Source organism: Lates calcarifer, linkage group LG12, assembly GCF_001640805.2.
Source record: "Lates calcarifer isolate ASB-BC8 linkage group LG12, TLL_Latcal_v3, whole genome shotgun sequence".
Lineage (NCBI taxonomy): Eukaryota > Metazoa > Chordata > Actinopteri > Centropomidae > Lates > Lates calcarifer.
In genome coordinates, this window is record NC_066844.1 from 15,289,131 (window position 1) to 15,308,638 (window position 19,508).

A 19,508-nucleotide genomic window follows, 5' to 3' on the forward strand; every position below is an offset into this window, starting at 1 on the left:
ATATTATTCATCTATTTCTCTTCCTCCCTCTCTCTTAATTTTACAGTATTGGGATGTTTTGTGAGGGTCATGCCTTTTGTGACTATAACTCCCATTTTACACTAATGACATCAGCATGTGCTGCTAAGTTTAGCTCCTCCTGAGGGCCAGATGTTGACTGATAGGATCAAACACTATCCCGCTCTCACTGTCACATTGTTGGGCAAGCCAAGAGGGCTTAGCGCTCGCACATATTCCCACATAACTCTTTTCTCCTGCAGAAACCTATAATCCAACCACAAATGTGGGCACACCCTTTATGTTACAGTGCAGTTTTATTTTTGCATTTGCGCACAGGAGTGGAAACATATGAAGGTATGCTGCGGTTTCTAGTAAAGTCTCATTAGGCTTTCTTGAAAATACACTGAAATTTTGTTCAGGGATCATTTGCTACACAGCAATAAAGTTTTCTAAATAATTTACACATTGACATTATGGAGCTGGAAATACATAGAACTCCCTGGGCACATTGTAAGAATCATTCACACCTTCCACGTACAACCTAATACCCATCACTGCACACCATTTTCAAAGCACTTTTTCTCTTTTAAAGGCCATCTGATCTGAGCAACAACACTACTGTGGTCGATGAGCGTCACAGTCTGTGGATGAAAGAGAACCACCATGAGCGCAGCAAATGTCACGTTAACATCACAGTGTTTTGTGGTTGTGCATTTTTACAAGAGCAAAGCAGATAGCAGCCAACATACGTACGAGGCCGCCTGCAGATTTGATTTTTGACTTTGCTCGGTCACACGAGGTAGTGTTGTTTAACTGTGACCCTTGTGCTTGGCTATACATTGAAGTTGCCGTCAGGGGTTGGGTGAATCACAGGTGGACTCTTGGCATGCCAATAAAGATGTGTTTAATGAGTTGAAAAGGGCCTCAAAGCAGCAAAGTGGCCCGACATGAGAGACAGACTGGAACCCCCCAACCTATGGCCCGGGACTTCAAACAGCTGCATTTGATTTTTCCTCACATTTGCTCCATTTCTCAGTGTGACTTTTAGGAGGGGAACCAAAGTCATATACCATGGGTCATAAAAATATTCAACATAATGGGAGAACCACCATGATGTAGAGTTAACTAAAACTGTGTATTTATGCAACAGAAGTATTACATCTGCATCTAACTGATGCTGATCTCCAGTATTCATCCCCACCACATTAGGCTGACCTCTAACCCCCCAGCACCCTTGATGTTAGTTAGCTTTGTTCAGTTGTTTACATTTTATACATCATTTTAATAAAGTGCCAAACTACAGCTTCCTTGAATCCATTGATGTTGTTTGAGACAGTTAAAATAAATTGTTATGTAAGAAAAGTCAGTGTGCTTTATCTATGTGGGTGTGCAGATATGAGCCGGAAGAATAAAAAGGCAGTGACTGGAATCTGTAACACATGTCTGTGTGTGTTTTTGTGGTAGAAAACCAGTGTGTGCACTGGCATTCCAGTTTGTTTATGTGGGTGGCCAATAGAAGAGTTGTCAAGAATCTATGTCGGTGTGTGTTTTCATGCATGTGAATGAGCGGGTGACACACAAAAATAAATCTTGAGCTTGTTAGTTGATGACATCATAAACATATATATAAATAAGTCAGACAGAGCCACGAGACTTAGGGAGCCAGGGAGGCAGGAGTGTGTGTTTGCAAGTGTGGCTGTGGGTGGGAGGTTAATTTGTTGTCCAATATTAAACAGGAGTTTCAGCTATAAATAAGTCATCACCACTCAACTGAAGCCTCTTCAAGTGAGCCACGCTTTAACATTCCTGACATTCCTCCTTGTTAAGAATTAATAAAAAATAAATGGAAACAGTTCCGCATGGTTTCCTGTCACATACACATATGCAAGAGTTTATAACCATAACTCTTCCATGAACAAACATCCACAAATCCACACATAAGCTCACAGATGCACACATTATTGGCTTGGCAATGTGCCCGAGTGCCTCACAGAGGCCTCGATTTGTCATCCCGCCTCATCTGGCCTCTATCAGTTTCTGGTCTGACAGCTTAATCAGTGTCGTTCATTCTCTCACATCAAAGAGGCACCAAGAGGCAATCTAAACCTATCATGCTAGCACATAAGTACACATACACATACACACACAAAGTGGATGTGCACATGCGTATGTGAACAAACTTTAAACTGTCTCCCTGCTTATCAAAAAACCTCTCCATGACATGAGGATCATGACAGCAAACATCAGCAGTGAAGAGACTTTCTTTGTAAGTTGTCCACATGAATTATAATGCTCAGTGATAATAAATTCAAGCAGCAGACTAACTTAAACAACCCTGAAGAAATACAGTCCTCTTGCTTTTTAGTAATTTATTTATTGAACTTGAACTGTAGACCTTTGCAGCTGACCTTTAAACTTGACCTTTTAACATCAACCTGGTTTTCAAGGTAAAGTATGCTCAGGAAGGATTACTTGTATGATCTTAAATAGCGCAACTGTCTAACCAAGAATTTCCTGGTGCTATAAATCAGACATCAATAGTGTGTATTTTACACTGTAACAGCTACATGTATGAGTCTTTCTCCAAAAATTCAACAGGATAATTAACTCTGACCTCAGTGCTTAACTCAGGCACATGCTATTAACCATGGCATGTACTGGTTGCTCTTGCCGCCAGTGGGTAACGTCATATGAGATCCAACTGTGTGTCATTATAGCCTCCATAACAAAAAGAAATGGAGACATTTCATTTAGATTGGCATAAACTTGACTGTTCAAAAATGTACTACTTACACCTACTGCCCAGTGAGGCCTACAGTATATGCAGTAAAGTCGTGTCAGGACACAGCTTAAGCTTCTTCATCCCTGAAGGAACATAAGAGCTGACATGTAGAATGCAAAGACTGAGAGAAGACATAGAAGGAGAAGGAGATGGAGAAGTGTGGAGTGACACCATGTGCTTGACACACGCATGTATGAGCAGCATGGACAAACACTGAAGATTATAAGGGTGGGAAGGAGGGGGTTGCCTGTTCGTCTGACCCCGTCTCTCTAACCCATGGCCCCCATTAAGCCCTGTAAATGAGCGAAAAAGGAGCAATTAGAGAGGCAGTCATGGGGCAGGTAGGAGATCCCTGTGACCTTTCCTGGATGGTATTTGACCTCACACAGCTGGGGGCCATGATGAAGATACATCAAGAACATTGAGAGAGTATATTTGCAGAAAGGTACTTAAGGAGAAAAAAAAAAGGCATCTTTCTCCCAGCATGTTGAATGAAACGTTCAACATTCAACATGCAGTGTGGACTCTGTTGTTTATCCTCCTTGATATGCTCACGTTTAAACAACTACTTTATTGGATGTGGCAGCTCTGCATTCCTATACCACTGAAAATTACTCTTAATTGCAATTTACTCAATTAAGAATTCAGCGTGTTTTGCATTCTGAAGCTAAAATGAGAAACCAAACACAGTTAACTTGCACTTGAACCGCCTGCTCTTAAAGATGTTTTATGGCTCTGCTCTGCAAACCTTGACCTCAAACCTCAGTGACTTACTGAAACTTATAATTTTGGAGCTTTTGCTACATTTGCAAAACTTCCTCCAGACCCAGCCAGATTTTGTCAATGAAGGAAAAACCACAGCTGGACCACACTAATGATCTGTGTGTTTTATCCACTACCATTCCTCCTCAAACACACAAATGCACATAGGTCCTCCCATCCTGCAACCAGTGAGAAGACGTGGATCTCATTTTCATGTGTCCCTGCGAGCCAAATCAGTGAGAAACTATCTGTGCGCCACTAACATACCAGATAACAGCAAATCCTTCATAAATGGCATTACCCTAATCTCCCATAAAGCTATTCTTAGCATATACTGCATCACTGGAGTGAGACGAAAGGAGAAACTGTGAGATGCGTGAAGATGAAGGAGAGCCTCTGGGGTTTTATGGTGTGGAGGCCTGCCAGACACTATAGCTGGTGTTAAGAGTGGAAAGCAAGAGGACAGGGAGATGAAAGGAAAGACCAGTGAGGGGTGAAAAAAGACAAATGTACAACAGATAAAGAACGAGCGATATATGATGTGGAAAAGGTGATAGTAAAAAAAACTTTTGCAGCAAGATACATTTAAGATCAATACAGACAGAGAGGTTTGACATTAATAAGGACTGATGTCTGGGACAAAATAATGTGACTAATCCACTGCTGGCTGCTCCAAAAGCAACATCATAACATTTTTGATGTCAGTACAAACATGACACAGATCATCTTTATCATTGGCCCATATGTATTTCCTTAGTAATTTTGTTTTTGTTCTCCACTCTGGGGAAAAGCAAGCAGAGCAGGCAGGTCTGTAAACAATTTGTAAGGCATTAAAGACATTTATGGAAACCAATCCAATTCTGTGCGTCTATTCCAATTTTCTGAGCCCCCCTGTAATTGAAGTTGAGCCATAAAACTGAAGAGACATAGTGTTTATTCGTCCAACTTGGAGTGTGTGCGCGGTGTGTGTATGTGTGCCAGGGAGAGAAAACAGATCAAGCTCAGCCAAAGACTGGACATTTCCTGATGTGTGTGGTGAAACAGAATTTAAAAAGAAAACTGTCAGTATGTATCAGACCGTGTGTTTATTATCCAGTGTTTTAGTGAAGACTGGCAATGTAATCTATCCAGTCAGGCAAACAGATGGGGGAGAAAAGGCCCTTTTCTTGTCCAGCTCATTTGCATAAAACTCCAAGCTGTCAGATTCTTTTGGCGCCACAATGCGCCATCACGCTGCAAATAACTGCACCGAGGACTATTTTTGTCTCCCTCTCAGGTTTCATCCTGCTAGACTTCAAAGGACCTGTAACTTGGAATTACTGCAGCTGAAAAACAGGAGAGCAGGAGCAGATAAACTAATTTCCTCGCCATTCTACGAGGCCCTGGTTAGTGTAGGGGCCTGGTTTAGCTGGTATGCGCTGCGCGGCTGGTTCACATTAACTGCGTTGACGAGCCCGTGAAAGTCGCGAGCATGCTCTCCTCTGGGCACGATCTTTGACGGAGTCCTTCATGGATGAGTGTTTACCATACTGAAGAAAACATGCACCTTCGCAGAGTGGTTTTGGTTTAGAGTTATTGCAGCTCAAAGTCTTTACTCTGTGTGTGTGTGTGTGTGTGTGTGTGTGTGGTGTGTGTGGGTGGGTGGGTGGGGGTGGAGGGGGGACCATGGATAAATAGAGCGCACGCTCCTCTTCTATGCGTAATCGCGAAGAGTGCTTGACCTGACTGGGATACAGAGCTCTCGGGTTGGCTGTGAGTTAATGGAAATGCTTATATGAATTAATGATCATAGAAAAGTTCTAGGTCTTTTCTTGCGCATGATGAACGAGGACAAACCATCGAATGGAAATGAGCAACATTTCGTTATTATGACAAACGTGGAGCAGTAATTCTTGGACTAACCAGTGATCTTTATTTTTGCTGTACCTGGGGCGCAGAGTCTATCTCTGTCAGGGAGATGCCCTAGCTGTCCTTGAGAATGCTTTGAACTTCTTCTTCTTCTTTTTTTTTTTTTTAAATCCAACATTATTCCTGGGAGGACGTCGGAGGAATCCTGAATTCTTCCTGGACGCTTTGCGCATTGCGTAATTGGCAAAGAAATGCGCGTGTTTTTTTAGATAGGCCACACATAATGTTGGGACTCATCTCTCCTGGAAGGCGTTCATCGCACCGTGTATGTCGCAAACACAAAAAGAAACAAGGATGAGAGTGTCTAGTATGCTTGGGAAAGGTCGACATCAGATGCTGGTGTCGCTGTGTTGGCTGATTTTGGTTGTGACGCAGAGCGGAGCAGGTGAGAGGCATCATTATCTCAGTTACTGCCTGATGCCGTTTCTCTGAATCAGTTGCGTCGTCATTGTCCCTGAACGTGCCCTCTCATTTTTCCCGTTGTGGTTAGACTGTGCTATTAGTTGATCAGTTAAATGTCCTTGAAATTGATCTGATGATGTCTTACATGTTTTTTTCATTTGTAAGTGACATGGTATCTGATGCCTTTTGCTGTCTAAAAAGGAAAGCAAAGGTCATGTACCTGTTGCAGATGAATTTGATAGTGTGGCTGCATTGCATCTTGCCGTTACATGAAACCTGAGAGTCTTAATGTTATCCAGAGGGGAAAGGACAGGATTCTGTGTCACAGCAGCAGCAGCAGCAGCAGCAGCACAATGACTGGGTTGATTAAATATTCATAGAAAACACAATGAAGAGGACTGTGGTGTTGTCCATGATGTCAGTGCTGGAGAGTGCTTGTTCTTTTGTGAACCAGATATATTTATAAAAAAAAAGAAAAAAAAAAAGTCTTTTCACTTTTTTCACTCTTCATTGATTCTCCATCACCCTCTGTGTCAGTTTCCAGATGTGTGGACCATGCCTGTAGTCCACCCATAGGGAACCTGGCCAGCGGCAGGATCCTCACCACCCTCTCAGGCTGCTGTGGAAACAGCTTCCTCCACCATCATCTTCCTGTGACCCCTCACCTCCACCTGGACATTCACCCGCCTGCTCACATGACTGACGACCCTTTCTTGAATCCAGAGACCTGGTGGGCATCGGGTGCCGGTGCCGCCACGCAGGACGAGATCCGGTTGGATCTGGAAACGCAGTTCTGTCTGTCCCATGTGGTTCTGGTGTTCAGGTCGCCCCGGCCTGCTGCCATGGCCATTGAACGTTCAGCTGATTTTGGGAAGACCTGGGAGGCTCTTAAGCTTTTTGCGAACAATTGCAGCTCAGAGTTTGGTTTGTCTGACGATTTTAGTCAACCAGGCTCTTTGTGTACATCTCGTTACACCAGCGCTACACCCTGCACTGGTGGTGAGGTAAGGGAATATGCATGAACACGTAATGTCTTGTCTTTTAGAAGATCCATAATGTTTGATTTAGTGCTGATTAGTGGTCTGTTCCTCTTCCCAGGTGATATTACGGACACTAGACCCCAACGGTGCTAAAACATTAGACCCTTACAGTCCAGACGCCCTCGCCCACCTCACCCTCACTAACCTCCGCATCAGGCTGCTAAAAGCTCAGACCTGTTCCACACCTCTGAACCCCCCAACAGGACAGACAAGCCCCACAGCATCAGCTCTGACCTCCTCATCCACTACAGAAAACACAGCCTCAGCACCTTATGCTATTTATACTTTGCTGGCCAGGGGGACCTGCCTGTGCCACGGACATGCTGAGTATTGTATACCACACAATGGCAGCCAAGACACAAGACAGGACAGTAACATGGTGAGCAGCTTTTTCTTTGTGTCTAGGTGCGTGTCAAAGTAAAAGAACAACAGACAGTGATAAAGAGACCATGATAGAAAGTGGAACTGTCAGTCTCTTCGGTGGCCTGTGTTCCATTACAGATTTGTAAAACACAGGTGTCATGATGTTAGGTCCAGATGTAAAATGTACTGACAGATGGAAAAACTGACAGTTAAAAGGTTTTAAATAGCTTGATTTACTCTTAAAACCACCTGCCCGCATCTATTTTATGGCTGTCTCTAGACAGCCGGTGTCTGTAACGTTTGCTAATGTGACTGAAGTAACTGAGCGGCTCCAGATGTGTCTTCCAGGTGTTTGGTAGGTGTCTATGTACTCACCACACAGCAGGGGATCACTGTGAGAAGTGTGCCCCGCTCTACAATGATCGCACCTGGAGGCCCGCCAACGGCAGCAGCGGGGAGCCGAATCCGTGCCAGAGTAAGTGACCATCAACACGACTGCACAACTGTTAAGATCAGTGGGTATTCATCCTGCTGAGAAAGAAAAGTGAGAGAATGAGAGAATATATTTTAAAATGTAGAGGGAGTATCAGGGGAGAACTGTGGGTGTCTACTCTGAATACTTACAGTAGGTCTCATTAAGGCTTCATTTAATGGTAGTTTAAACACAGAGTCAAGACCCTGGCAGTGTGCACTGCAGGAGAGCACCTGTGTCTACCAGGGTATATAAACAAACATGTTAAACCATTTGTTTAAAATCCTATTTAGAGGCGGTCTTATACTCCTGTTTGCTTTTGGTTGATCAGGGTGGTTATACCTCACTATAGCTGCTTGCAGGTCTAGTTTTTCAACTGCATTCTGTGTTGTCAATGTCAGCACAAGTTGCAAAGCCTTTTGACTATAGTACACAAGTAGATGACACAGACTAGACAAAAATTTAACACCGAGTCATGATTTGTGTCTCATCCATGTTCCCTTTTCACATCCTCTCCATCCTGGTGTCCCCTCTTTCTCACTCTCTCATCTCCTCTGATTACTGTGACATCACACACACTCTGCGCCTTCAGAGTGCGAGTGCCACGGTCACGCAGACAGCTGTCACTTCTCCCAGCGGGCATGGCTGTCATCCGGTGGCACCAGTGGGGGGGTTTGCGACGACTGCCGACACAACACTGTCGGGCGTAGGTGTCAGCGCTGTCGCCACGGCTACTGCCGCCACCCGTCCCTGCCCCTAAACTCCCCCCACGCCTGCACACGTAAGAGACAAGAGAATAACCTCAAATCTGTGAAATCTGTCTGATATTTTTCTCAGCAAAAACAATTTAGAGAAGCTTGTGAATGAAATGAAAGAGAAGCATGAATGTCTTATAGCTCCACCTGCTGGCAAATGTTTATAGTTTACAGAGCTACATACAGACCTGTATCTGTGTCTCTGCTTCTCAGGCTGCTGGTGTGATCCACGGGGCTCTTTGCCTCCCCGTCACGGAGAGGAAGGACCCTGGTGCCATCCTCGGAGTGGGCAGTGCCACTGTAAATCAGGTGTAGGGGGCACGAGCTGCAGCCATTGCCTGCCTGGCTACTGGGGCTTTGGAGAGGAGGGCTGTAAACCCTGTGTCTGCCCTCACAGCTGTGATCCAACCACTGGGCACTGTCTGCACAGGTAGCTGAGCACTTAATCTGAGGCCATATTTTCCACCAAACACTAAGGAAGCTAATTAGCATACAGTAGAACAATAATGGCTGATAATGCACCTTAATGTTACATGCTCTTTCTGCCTCTACAGCTATACAAATAATCAGGTGTTCAATGTGCCTATCGGTGGGAAAATCCCTGATCTGGATCACATGTTTCCAATTGAGGAAGAGGTACAGTGGTCAAAGGAGCTTGCAGTCTCTGCTCTGCATTATACAGGTGAGTGGTCAAACAGCTCACTTTGAAATAATGCTGTGCTGCTAATTATGATGTTGACCTACATCGCAAGCATTATGGAATCGCTGTGTTTGAAACAGTGCAGTTAATTATGCATAAATCAGATCATATCCTAATAACCCTGTACACAGGAAAGTGCAGCTGTAAGGAGAAGAAGCTGAGAAGTGCATCTGACCTCTGTAAGACTAAACATGACTATGGTAAGAAATAAAATGCACAATTCTCCCTATTTTAAAAACTGCTCTCTGAACAGTGATCTATACATGGATTAATGCCTCATAATGCCATCTCAGTGTTTGTTAACTCTGGACTGATCCTTGTCTGTGGCCCATGATAGTGATCAAGGCCAGTGTGCTCTCTGCTCATGACAAAGGAAGCCATGCAGAAGTTCAGGTTAAAGTTCGAAAGGTGCTTCGATCAGGCCAGGTGGCACTAAACCTGGGGACAATCAGCATCTATCCTCTGTCCTGGACCAGCCGGGGCTGTACCTGTCCCATACTAAACCCAGGTAAGACATGTGACAAACATGATGAAGACAAGGAATTTATGGTATGTTACATGAAGCACAGAATTACTGTTCAGTAGATGCACCAACAGAAGAGGAGACTATCGGCATTAAAAGATGAATATTTGAGACCAACCAATGACAAGATCACAAGAGCATTAAGGGAGAAAACAGTATTACTTTAAATTAATGTCTAATGTTTTATTTTTTTTAATACCAGGTATGGAGTACCTGCTTGCAGGCCCAGAAGAGGCTGGAACAGGCCGTTTGCTGGTCACCATGCAAAGTGTGGTAGTTCCCTGGACACCTCGGCTGGGTCTACTCATATCAGAGGGCCTGAGGAATGGATGTCCATGAGCCATGTGATCCAAAAAGGCAGAAATCAAAGCATTTCACAAGAACACTCATCAGTCAGTGGAAAATTCAGAAAAGGGACTGAAAATCGCTGGACAACAAGACTGAAATGAATTCTTGAGAGGTCATACCTAATACACTGTCTACAGCCGGATTTGTCAAACTGACTCTTTAATCTTTTTTGTTTTTTGTTTTTTTGTTTGTTTTTTAAACCAGTAAAGAGCAATGTACAGAAGATTAATGTAATCATCTAACAGAAAATATGTAACAAGTTCATTTGTTCAATGAATATCAAACTGCTTTTCAAAAATATTATTTCTAACTTTTGTTACGACTGGTAAATACGTGTCAAACGCTAAACCTATAGAGGGAATCTGATAATAAATACATAAGCAATATAATGCAATAAGTGAAGGCTGTAAAATATGACAGAGTGGTTCTGTGTTATTGTACACAATCACTCATCATCACACACAAACATTTGCAAATCTTGTAAGCAATTTTAGCTTATCACAAAACTCATCAGACTGAGTGTGTGTGAAAAGAAAAATCACAGACATAGGAAGAAGTTCTGCTTGGTGTTTAAACTGACAAAAGGAAGATGGAAGTTGAAATAGTTCAACGATCATTTTAATCTGGACATGTTTGATAAATACCATCAAGTCCTTTAAGGCCTGAATGACACTGAACGGTGACGGCAGCATCCAAACTAGAGACTACACAGTTTTGAGACAACAGAAACATTGATGCAGTGACAGTTAAATTCGACAAACCACTTTGGTTTAGGCCTGATACAGTGTCAGTTAACAAAAATGATAACCATTGTTCATACGGCAACATATGCAGATGGAGACCCTGAAGTTTCTACAAGATCTCAACAAACACAATTAAAAAGACTGGTGTTAATGTCTATGTAATGTCCACTGCACTGAAGCTGTAACAGATTACCTGTGTCTTGGTCTCAAGTGATGAAAAGCAAAGAGATTCAACTGTTAAACTGTGAAAACCATCTTAAGTTGAGCTGAACATTGCTCAAATAAAAAAAAATCTAATGATTACTGCTCAGATTTCTGTCAAATCTAGCAATTACTGGTAAATTAGTGAATCAAGTGATAATCCTGACCTAATGACATTAACAGGAAATCAAACATTATGAACAACTCTTCTGATTGACATAAGAATGCACAGCAAATAAATTTACCTATTGCATATAAAGTGAGTTTTTGAGCTAATGTCCCTGCAGCAAATAGCTTGGCCCACTGTGATTAAATCATATTATCCAATGATTTGAGTGCTCAGCAAAATAAAGCAGCCTATACTTCTGCACATACGCTACGTTTTTCTGCATTCACAAGGTCCAAAGTCGTCCTCTGATGGCCTTTGTAAATACTGCCCGTGAATGTCAGAGCTGTGCCAGTCTAAGCCCTCACTGCAGGCTTAAACAGGACAAGAGACCAGTCAGAGTTCCTCACGGAGAGTCATTTATACTGGGCAGTGCTTGCACACAGAGAACAAGAGCCTGTGGATGACGAGTGATTGACCTTAGCTGGCAGTCTGGCTGTCTGTAGGCGATACGCTGTCAGATGAGACATCTGATGTGGATGGGGTAGCGTCAGTTTCGGGGGATAAGGCAGAGCCCTCAGTCGGAGCAGCAGAGGCAGAACCAGTGTCAGACTCTGCTTGGGTGGAGCTATCTTTATCTTCCTCCTGAGGGTAGAGCTCAGGGTACCTCTGCATGCATTCTTGCATGTTACGGAAGTAGTCGATGCACTCAGAGCCCTTCACCTCTTCTTTGCTGTAGTGGAAGCAGGAAAAGGCCTCTTTGAACTGAGAGCCACATGGTCCACTGGCCATGCCACCCAGGCACGGGCAGTTCCAGTTGATGTCTCCATTTGGCAAGATCAGGCCTGAAGAAGCAGGAAGTCAAACAATAGCAAATCAGCAGAATGCCTTAATGATTAATGAGAAAAGCTGGTCATAATGAATATTCTGATACTGTCAACAAAGACCAAGATCAATGATATGCTAGTCTGTAATTCAGTACATTCTAGACTTCCCTAACCTGTCTGGGACTCTCAGCCCCCAGTCAATCTTTTAGGACCGCTGACAAGCACTTAATTTTCTTTTAAAAGGCTAAACCCTTTCCTTAAACAGCCAGATGCTGTACTTATTAGCAAATTTAATTCAAACAGCATTAAACAGTGTAACTGTTACAGATTATCATGAGCTGCAGATTTGGTGCCCAAATATCTCCTGAAGCAGGGAGGTGTGTGGAGGATTGATTCAAAATAAACTACACTGCGTGTTTTCATGGTAATTCAAGAACATGTCACCAGTGCAACAGTGCGGCTCACTAATGTATTTTTAACAACAGTGGAGTCCTTTGCACAAAGGCTTACGTGGCTTTGGTTACACAGAAAATAGCTGCAAGTAAGATTAATTCATTGTTGGAAACTTTTGGAAGTCTAGTTCTGCTTTTCTACAACAAACAAATGACTAACCTTGCTCTTCATACGGATCGTTGGGGTCATCTGCAATCAGCTCAGCGTTGCTGGGCGTCTCGTGATCTTCCTTGGTCACAAAGATGATGCGATCTTTACCTAAAGATAGAAAACCAGGGATTACAACAAATTCTTGAGTCAGAAAACCTGGCACTTAATAGTATAATTCAGGATAATATTTTCTCACTGATACATCAATCACATTGTCCTGTTGTACTGTCTGGTTGACAGTGACCCATCGGGGCGCACCCTACCGGTAGCTTTGGCTTGAGTTTAACCTGCTCCGCCGTCTGACAGCCCTGGATTGGAGCTAACCGTTTAACAACTCTCCTTGTTTGTCGCTGCGCCTACATGTCAAGTTACTGCCGTGACTATTACGTTAAAGTATTAAAATGCCAGAAAATACTATGAACCCCTAGCTGTTTCTAGCGGCTTGGCTTCCCTCGCAGCTAGGTAGTTAGGTAAGCTGCCGTTAGTTAACGCTGTTTCTCGAGAGTTAGCCTAGCATGGTGGCTAACTCGGTGACATTGCTCAGACGAGAACTGAAAATGAATGAAAGAGCACCGACATTACCCTCTTGCCTGCAGTACGACATGTCTGCCGGTGTTTTTGTCCGTCGAGCCTCGTCGCCTGCGCCAGAAAGTGACTAGTGTGAGAGAAATTACTCGGTAACTGCGACGATTTCATTTGACAAGTTACCCGGCGTCCAGCAGCCCCGTTACCCCTGTGACCTGTCCACATGTGGGCGCACGATTATGACGTCATTCCGCCTTTTTTTTTTTTTTTGAAAAAAACAAACAAACAAAAAACAGGCAAGTTAACCAAACATTTACATTTAATAATTAAACAGTCTACTCAATTAAACCGTAAAATGACTACAGTCTTACATTTATAGGTATAAATTGATTTAATATCATAATAAAGTGTGGTAAAATAAACTCAATTACCAAATAAATGTAACAATATTTTCCCATTTCCTAAGATTATATATTGTTATATATTATCTTGTTTTACATTTTGCCTTTTTCTATTTTGCTATTCCTTTTGCTGCTGCAACAACATAAATTTCTCCTCTGTGGGAGTAATAAAGGATCTTAACTCCTCTTCAATACACCACTTCACACACTCTTCCAATTTTCTCTCTACCACTCTTTACCAAAGTGTATAGGAGACATGCTGTGGTTGTTGTCTGTTCCATTCCTCTAAAGGTGATACAGTGCTGCCATATTTGTGTGCTCAACGAACTACAGATGATTATCACTGTGAGCTTACATATCTCATACTCTAAAATCTGCAAGGACCTGGATTTTTTCATGTGAAGACCTCGAAGATGGAAAGGTGAACTTGGGAAAAATGGTAAACTAAAATTCAAGTTGAGACAAAATATGATAATAATTTTGAAAAAAAAAAAATCTATTGTTAATGCTCACTCAGTCACTTTTCATTATCAAATTAAAGCCATATTAAGCAAAATTTGATCGAAACATTGAATGTGAGACCTTTTCTGTGGTGTCATTAAGTGTCAAACCTACTTTTAACTATCAATAACCTAAGCTAAAGTTGTTGCTATTCCACTATGGAATATTCCTCATTATTTTCCCCACAAATACAACAATGACACAACAGGAATCAAAACATGATTTCCACATGATTTGGAAAAAAATCCTGTTTTTTTTAATAACACAATTATGTCTGTTACATAAAGTAAAAACCAAAATGAAACCCCTTTTTCATCCCTATCAAACCCACCCTCATCCCGACCATCTCGGCAGTATTGTGCAGCGATTCAGTCTGGGAATAAAAGAGCATGACAACACAGACAAACACTTTCCTTTGAGGACCCAAGTACAGAGGACAAACACTGTGCCCTACATAAGACCAGAGTGAATATAAACATAGTCCATCATTTAAAATATCAAAATGAAGATAAATGAAAAACCACCAACAGTTTGTCTGAGATTACCGGAAACCTTATCAGGAGTACAAGTATACTTTATTTATACTTTTCACATCCTACCTTAGGGCCCTAGGAACCTCAAGCATGATTGTTATGTGATGAACATGACATGGCTTTCTTTCAACTCCCCCCAAAATGTCCAGGCACAGTGCTCTCAGCTTGAAATAAGCACTAACATGTTGTTGCTGTCTTAGTGTTCCTTGAACATGCTGCAATGAACAATGCCTGAGGTAAGTCTGAGACAGCACCTCACACTTGTGTGTTTTTAGGCATTCTTCAGCTGGTAAGACACACTCAGTGGGGATTTAGGCAGCCTGCAGAGAGGTGGGTAATAGCTCTTGGAATAAAAGGACTGAAGAGACACAAAACTATGCTCAACCCTGGGAGTAACCCAAACAACCCTCTTGGCATTGACACACTAGAGAAGTCTGATGGGGAACAAAGGTGGCGGAGAAAAATTACCTATTCCAGCTGCAAAATGTACTGATTGTGCGAACTGCAAAAGATGCAAAATAGAAAAAAAAAATGACAAGAGGGGGTGGATGCTTTGTGTCTGGTGTGTGTCACAAGGTTGGTATTTTCTAGAAGAGCAGTGCTCCCATGCTGCCCACTTCACTCTGCTCCTTCACAAAGATCTCAAAGTACTGGTAGATGATGGTAACTGCCAAGAGGATTCCTGTACCCGAACCAATGGCACCTAGGAAGTCAGCCATGACAGACAGCCCTCCTATACACAGACCACCAAATGCAGCAGCTGTTGGGATGTACCTGCAGATAAAAAAGAATTATTAACACATAAACATTCTGGAAGACTGCTTTCTATATGCTACAAGTGGCAAACATGAAGTAATCTATTTTCTCAGGTTGCTTTGTACCTGTTAAGTTCATGAACCATAGAGGTCTCTCTGTGTCCTCTCATCACCATCTGCTGCTCCTTCAGCTGCTTTGCCACCTGAACACACACAAAATGACATTAATGGACAGTTAAATATGACACTGGGACAAAAAGCAAGTCATCCACGCTTGCACCGCACACCACACACACACACACACACACACACACACTCACATCTTTGGCAGAGGATCCCGAGACCTCAATCCAGGTCTTGGAGAAGAAGGCGCAGGAGCCGAGCATGAAGACGATGTAGATGACAGCATGAACTGGGTCATCCAAAACAGAACCAAATGACTCTGGAGGAGAAAGGTAATAGCAGAGACCGCCCACTGGGTAGGCCCGAGCTGGTCCTCCACTCGAGGTGTCCTAAAGGAAAAAAGATTTTGTTGGTGAGACGATGCGTAAACGTGACTTGAGTAAAGGGGAGTCAGAATCTGATGACATCATCTTTATACAAATAACACTAGGACTCCTTAATGCAATCTCTTGGTCTTTAAACACATTGCAAGGACTGAGACTGGATGCGCTGGAGACAGAGAAGCCATTATATACTTACAGACCAGGTTCCCAGAAGGTTGACCAGGAAGTTGCCGCTAAAACGTGTTGAGAGCATCTGAGAAATTACGTAGAGATTGGAGACCAGGGCAGACTGCAGGATGATGGGGATGTTGGAGGTGTAGAACAGTTTGATGGGGTAGGTGTTGTATTGGCCACGGTAGCGTGCTGACTTGATGGGCAGGTCCACTCTGAAACCCTGGTGAGGAAACAAAGTCATATGTGTTTAACAACAGGGCATCTGCAGAGCATTCAAAGACAACAAAAATATCATTCAGAGTGTTTTCCTTTCTATGACCGAGCAGTATCTGGTTAATGCAATGAAAGCAAATAAAACACTAGGCTGTATTTAGTTGGGTGTTGCCAGCTCACCTGGAAGTATATGACCACTGCAAACACAAAGACGGTGGCGATGAGGTTCATGAGGTTGGGCAGGTTTTGTCTGTAGAAGGCTTCTCTCAGGGCACGCACCTTGTCCGTGCGAGTGGCCAGCAGATGGAAGAGAGCAATGATGGCTCCCTCAAACTCAGTACCTGGATGAACCAGAAGAGTCACAGGATTAAGTCATCATACCACAGATTAAGATATTTACAGTATCTCATCTCTTGTCACTCCGCTTTAAAATGTGTTTGCTCCCAGTGCCCATACCTCTGCCAGTGTTGACGGTGGTGGGGCTGAAGGCTTTCCACACGATCGTCTCACAGATGTTGGTTGCAATGAAGAGAGAGATACCTGAGCCCAGACCATAGCCCTTCTGGAGAAGCTCATCCAACAGCAAGACAATAAGACCTGCAACAAAGAGCTAAAGAAACAGGCACCGTGTTTATACTGAGACAGGACAGGTAAAGATGCAACAGTTTTCATCTAACCTGACTTTTTCTACCGGCTGAAGAAAAGTAGACAAAAAAAACAAGAAAAACTACACTACAGACATTTTAAATGATTTAATTAAAACATTTAATTTATAATTTTTTTAAGATAGAAAGAATTAACTGATTGACAGAGCAACAGACTAATTTATGTTTTGCGGTTGTTCATTAACTGATGTTGGCAGATAAGCAAATCACACATTTCGGTTTTCAGACAAAGCAAATGTCTTAAGTTTAGTTAGAGAGCAGCAGTGGGAATTTTTCATTAACCTGGATGATGATGAGCAAGCATATCCCAGCACCCATCTCTGAAGGGTCTCCATACATGCCAGTCATAACATATACAATGGCCTGTCCAATGGTGATGATCATTCCAAACACTGCAAAAAGACAGAAAAAAAGATTTTGCATTTGGCAACATTTCAGGCAGAGCTGCAGCAAAACTGATGTTCCTTCCAAATGATCAGTGCTGTGAGTGTGCAAGCTTCAAAGTATACGACATCTGCAAAAGGCTTCAAAGGTATGTGACATAGTTCTAAAAAAAACCACAAAGCAGCTATAGTGAGTAATGAGACCTACATTTCTGAGCTCCATTGAAGAGGGCTCTGTCCTTGGGAGTGTCTCCAACTTCAATGATCTTGGCACCAGCCAGCAGCTGCATGATGAGGCCTGAGGTGACAATGGGTGAGATACCCAGCTCCATCAGAGTACCTAGAGGACAAAGTGGACAGAGCTTAGAGCCCTAATCAGCCTTAGTTACTATGACAACAGCGGCAGTACCAAAAACAATTCAAGAAAGCCCACAACTGTTGACCTTTGACTTATCACATCTGATAATGAGATTATGTCAGACCTGATAACAACACTGGAATGTGCTTATTTCTCCTTGTTTGAGATGCAGACATAAAAAAGCTTTGTGATTAAACAGCGACAGTCCATTTAAAATGTACAATTCAAGCACCTCTGTTGGAAGCCAGGATTACTCTCATCCAGTAGAAGGGATCTGCTGAGTCTGAAGACATGATGCCAAAGAGTGGAATCTGAATTAACAAGAAAAGGAAATGTCAAACACCACAACAAACCACTGTCACCAATAACAGAACCAGTAGGTGCCATTACAATTTGTCATCCACAGAAACCAACCTGGCAGCACACCAGAAAGATGAATAGTGTGATGGCAGTCCATAGTACTTTTTCTCTAAACTGAATCTGTAAGGATTAAAAAAAAAGGATCAGGTCTCAGTCATATCCAAATACTTGCACAGTGGATAAATAATACAACTTTAATATATGATAACAGATCAAAACGTACCTTTCTTTCTGGTTTCTGAATTTCTGGCAGGACTGCACAGAATGGCTTTATGACTTCCAAAAATTTAACTGCAGAGAGAAATTAGCAAATTACAAAATAGTACCATTGCATTTTACACTTTCATGTTTGAACCTCTCCTTGCAGTATCATCAACTTTTGAATTTTCCTCTTAAACCAAGTTAGCTTAGACGCTACGTCATCACTAACCAACAGCTGCAATTAAACGCTGCCAGTAAAGCTAAACATGGCAGTCTTGTCAACTGGCCGGAGCAGCAACAAGAACAGCCCCAAAAAATCATAACGTTAAGCAATGTTAAAAGTAACTGGCATCCTGTGTATAGTCATTTTTGGACCGCTTGCGTTTACACTGCTGGATGTTTTGTCTCGGTGCTGGGTCAATCACTAAAACTGATTTTGACAGCAAGTGACTGAACATATGCCCCTGTGGTACCCAGGTGTACGACCAGTTAAGCTGCCATTGCAAATCCGTCAACGGATATTAAAAAGCATGGGGCAACCAGTTTCAATTTGTTCTTACTGTAAGTTATCCTAGGTGATCAGTTCATGCAGCTAACTAACGTTAGCATTATGCTAACTAGCATTCAATCACAGAACGAGTGAGCAATCACTGTAAAAGAGGAAGCTCATATAAAGAACAAGCATGATACCTAAGAATTCGTCCCTAACTGTGAAATAAACCTCTGTAACATTACTTAACCCCAACGAGACGAAATTTGATTACAATACAAACTTCAAATAAGATACCGTTATATGCTAGCTTAACTTGGCACCTAACCTGCCCAAGGTTAGCCAATTAGCTTACCGACCAGCGCTTTATTTCCGCTACTATTGCGAAATTTAAAAAAGACAGCAGATACTTTAAATCACCATTAACACGTGTACAAAACACAGGAATTTCACGTACTCCCCATGGTGTCCTTAGGCCGACTCCCGGCGTGTTTCTGGTACCAGTGTGAGTGCTCAGTGGGGTCAGTGTGGCTCCATCCAGCCGCTCCGTCAGAAAAGAGAGAGCAGCAGAGACACGTCACCAACACAAGCCGCTAACACACGTCACTTCTCTGTTACACACACACGTCACACTGCACGCTGGCGCGCCGCGCACAGCCATGTCTCTTCAGCTCTCTTCATCTAAAATGATAAATCTTAAATAAACTCGGGTACATGCATGATTAAAGTTGTTTTAATATTTAGAATTTAATCGCTATAACTCTGAGTTCTCCAATCCTCCAGAGGGCGCCCCAGCCCGGACCCATCAGTAGCTCTGATCAGTGAACTACACACTCCTCCATTTGACCCCACCCCCCTGACAGACCTATGAATATGAGCTATGGATGAAAGTGAAGATTACTACAGAA

At 42.7% G+C, this 19,508-nt stretch overlaps 3 protein-coding genes across 5 annotated transcripts; 1 reads left to right on the forward strand and 2 right to left on the reverse strand.

Annotated features, from left to right (window-relative positions):
* The first annotated feature begins 4,718 nt into the window (after positions 1 to 4,718).
* Positions 4,719 to 11,110, forward strand: si:dkey-202e22.2 (netrin-4). 3 transcript variants are annotated; one of them, XM_018680049.2, is made up of 10 exons: positions 4,719 to 4,929; positions 6,392 to 6,858; positions 6,953 to 7,273; positions 7,606 to 7,732; positions 8,322 to 8,510; positions 8,698 to 8,914; positions 9,039 to 9,166; positions 9,316 to 9,384; positions 9,522 to 9,692; positions 9,910 to 11,110. In XM_018680049.2, the coding sequence occupies exons 2-10, from the start codon at positions 6,550 to 6,552 to the stop codon at positions 10,044 to 10,046; spliced, it is 1,668 nt and encodes a 555-aa protein (XP_018535565.1). In that variant the 5' UTR covers positions 4,719 to 4,929; positions 6,392 to 6,549; the 3' UTR covers positions 10,047 to 11,110. The 3 variants fall into 3 exon arrangements, with proteins under 3 accessions (XP_018535565.1, XP_050930508.1, XP_018535564.1); XM_051074551.1 differs by lacking the exon at positions 4,719 to 4,929 and adding an exon at positions 5,195 to 5,296; XM_018680048.2 differs by lacking the exon at positions 4,719 to 4,929 and adding an exon at positions 5,198 to 5,837.
* Positions 10,652 to 13,284, reverse strand: chchd4a (coiled-coil-helix-coiled-coil-helix domain containing 4a). Its single transcript, XM_018680050.2, has 3 exons — positions 13,118 to 13,284; positions 12,545 to 12,643; positions 10,652 to 11,950 (listed from the first exon to the last, which is right to left on the reverse strand). The coding sequence occupies exons 1-3, from the start codon at positions 13,137 to 13,139 to the stop codon at positions 11,586 to 11,588; spliced, it is 486 nt and encodes a 161-aa protein (XP_018535566.1). The 5' UTR covers positions 13,140 to 13,284; the 3' UTR covers positions 10,652 to 11,585.
* A 911-nt stretch (positions 13,285 to 14,195) lies between these two features.
* Positions 14,196 to 19,218, reverse strand: LOC108885629 (protein transport protein Sec61 subunit alpha-like 1). Its single transcript, XM_018680051.2, has 12 exons — positions 19,058 to 19,218; positions 18,133 to 18,200; positions 17,964 to 18,029; positions 17,782 to 17,860; positions 17,400 to 17,531; positions 17,091 to 17,200; positions 16,600 to 16,753; positions 16,324 to 16,484; positions 15,953 to 16,150; positions 15,571 to 15,762; positions 15,377 to 15,453; positions 14,196 to 15,269 (listed from the first exon to the last, which is right to left on the reverse strand). Exons 1-12 carry the CDS (start codon positions 19,062 to 19,064, stop codon positions 15,083 to 15,085), a joined length of 1,431 nt encoding a protein of 476 aa, XP_018535567.1. The 5' UTR covers positions 19,065 to 19,218; the 3' UTR covers positions 14,196 to 15,082.
* Positions 19,219 to 19,508: the final 290 nt, after the last annotated feature.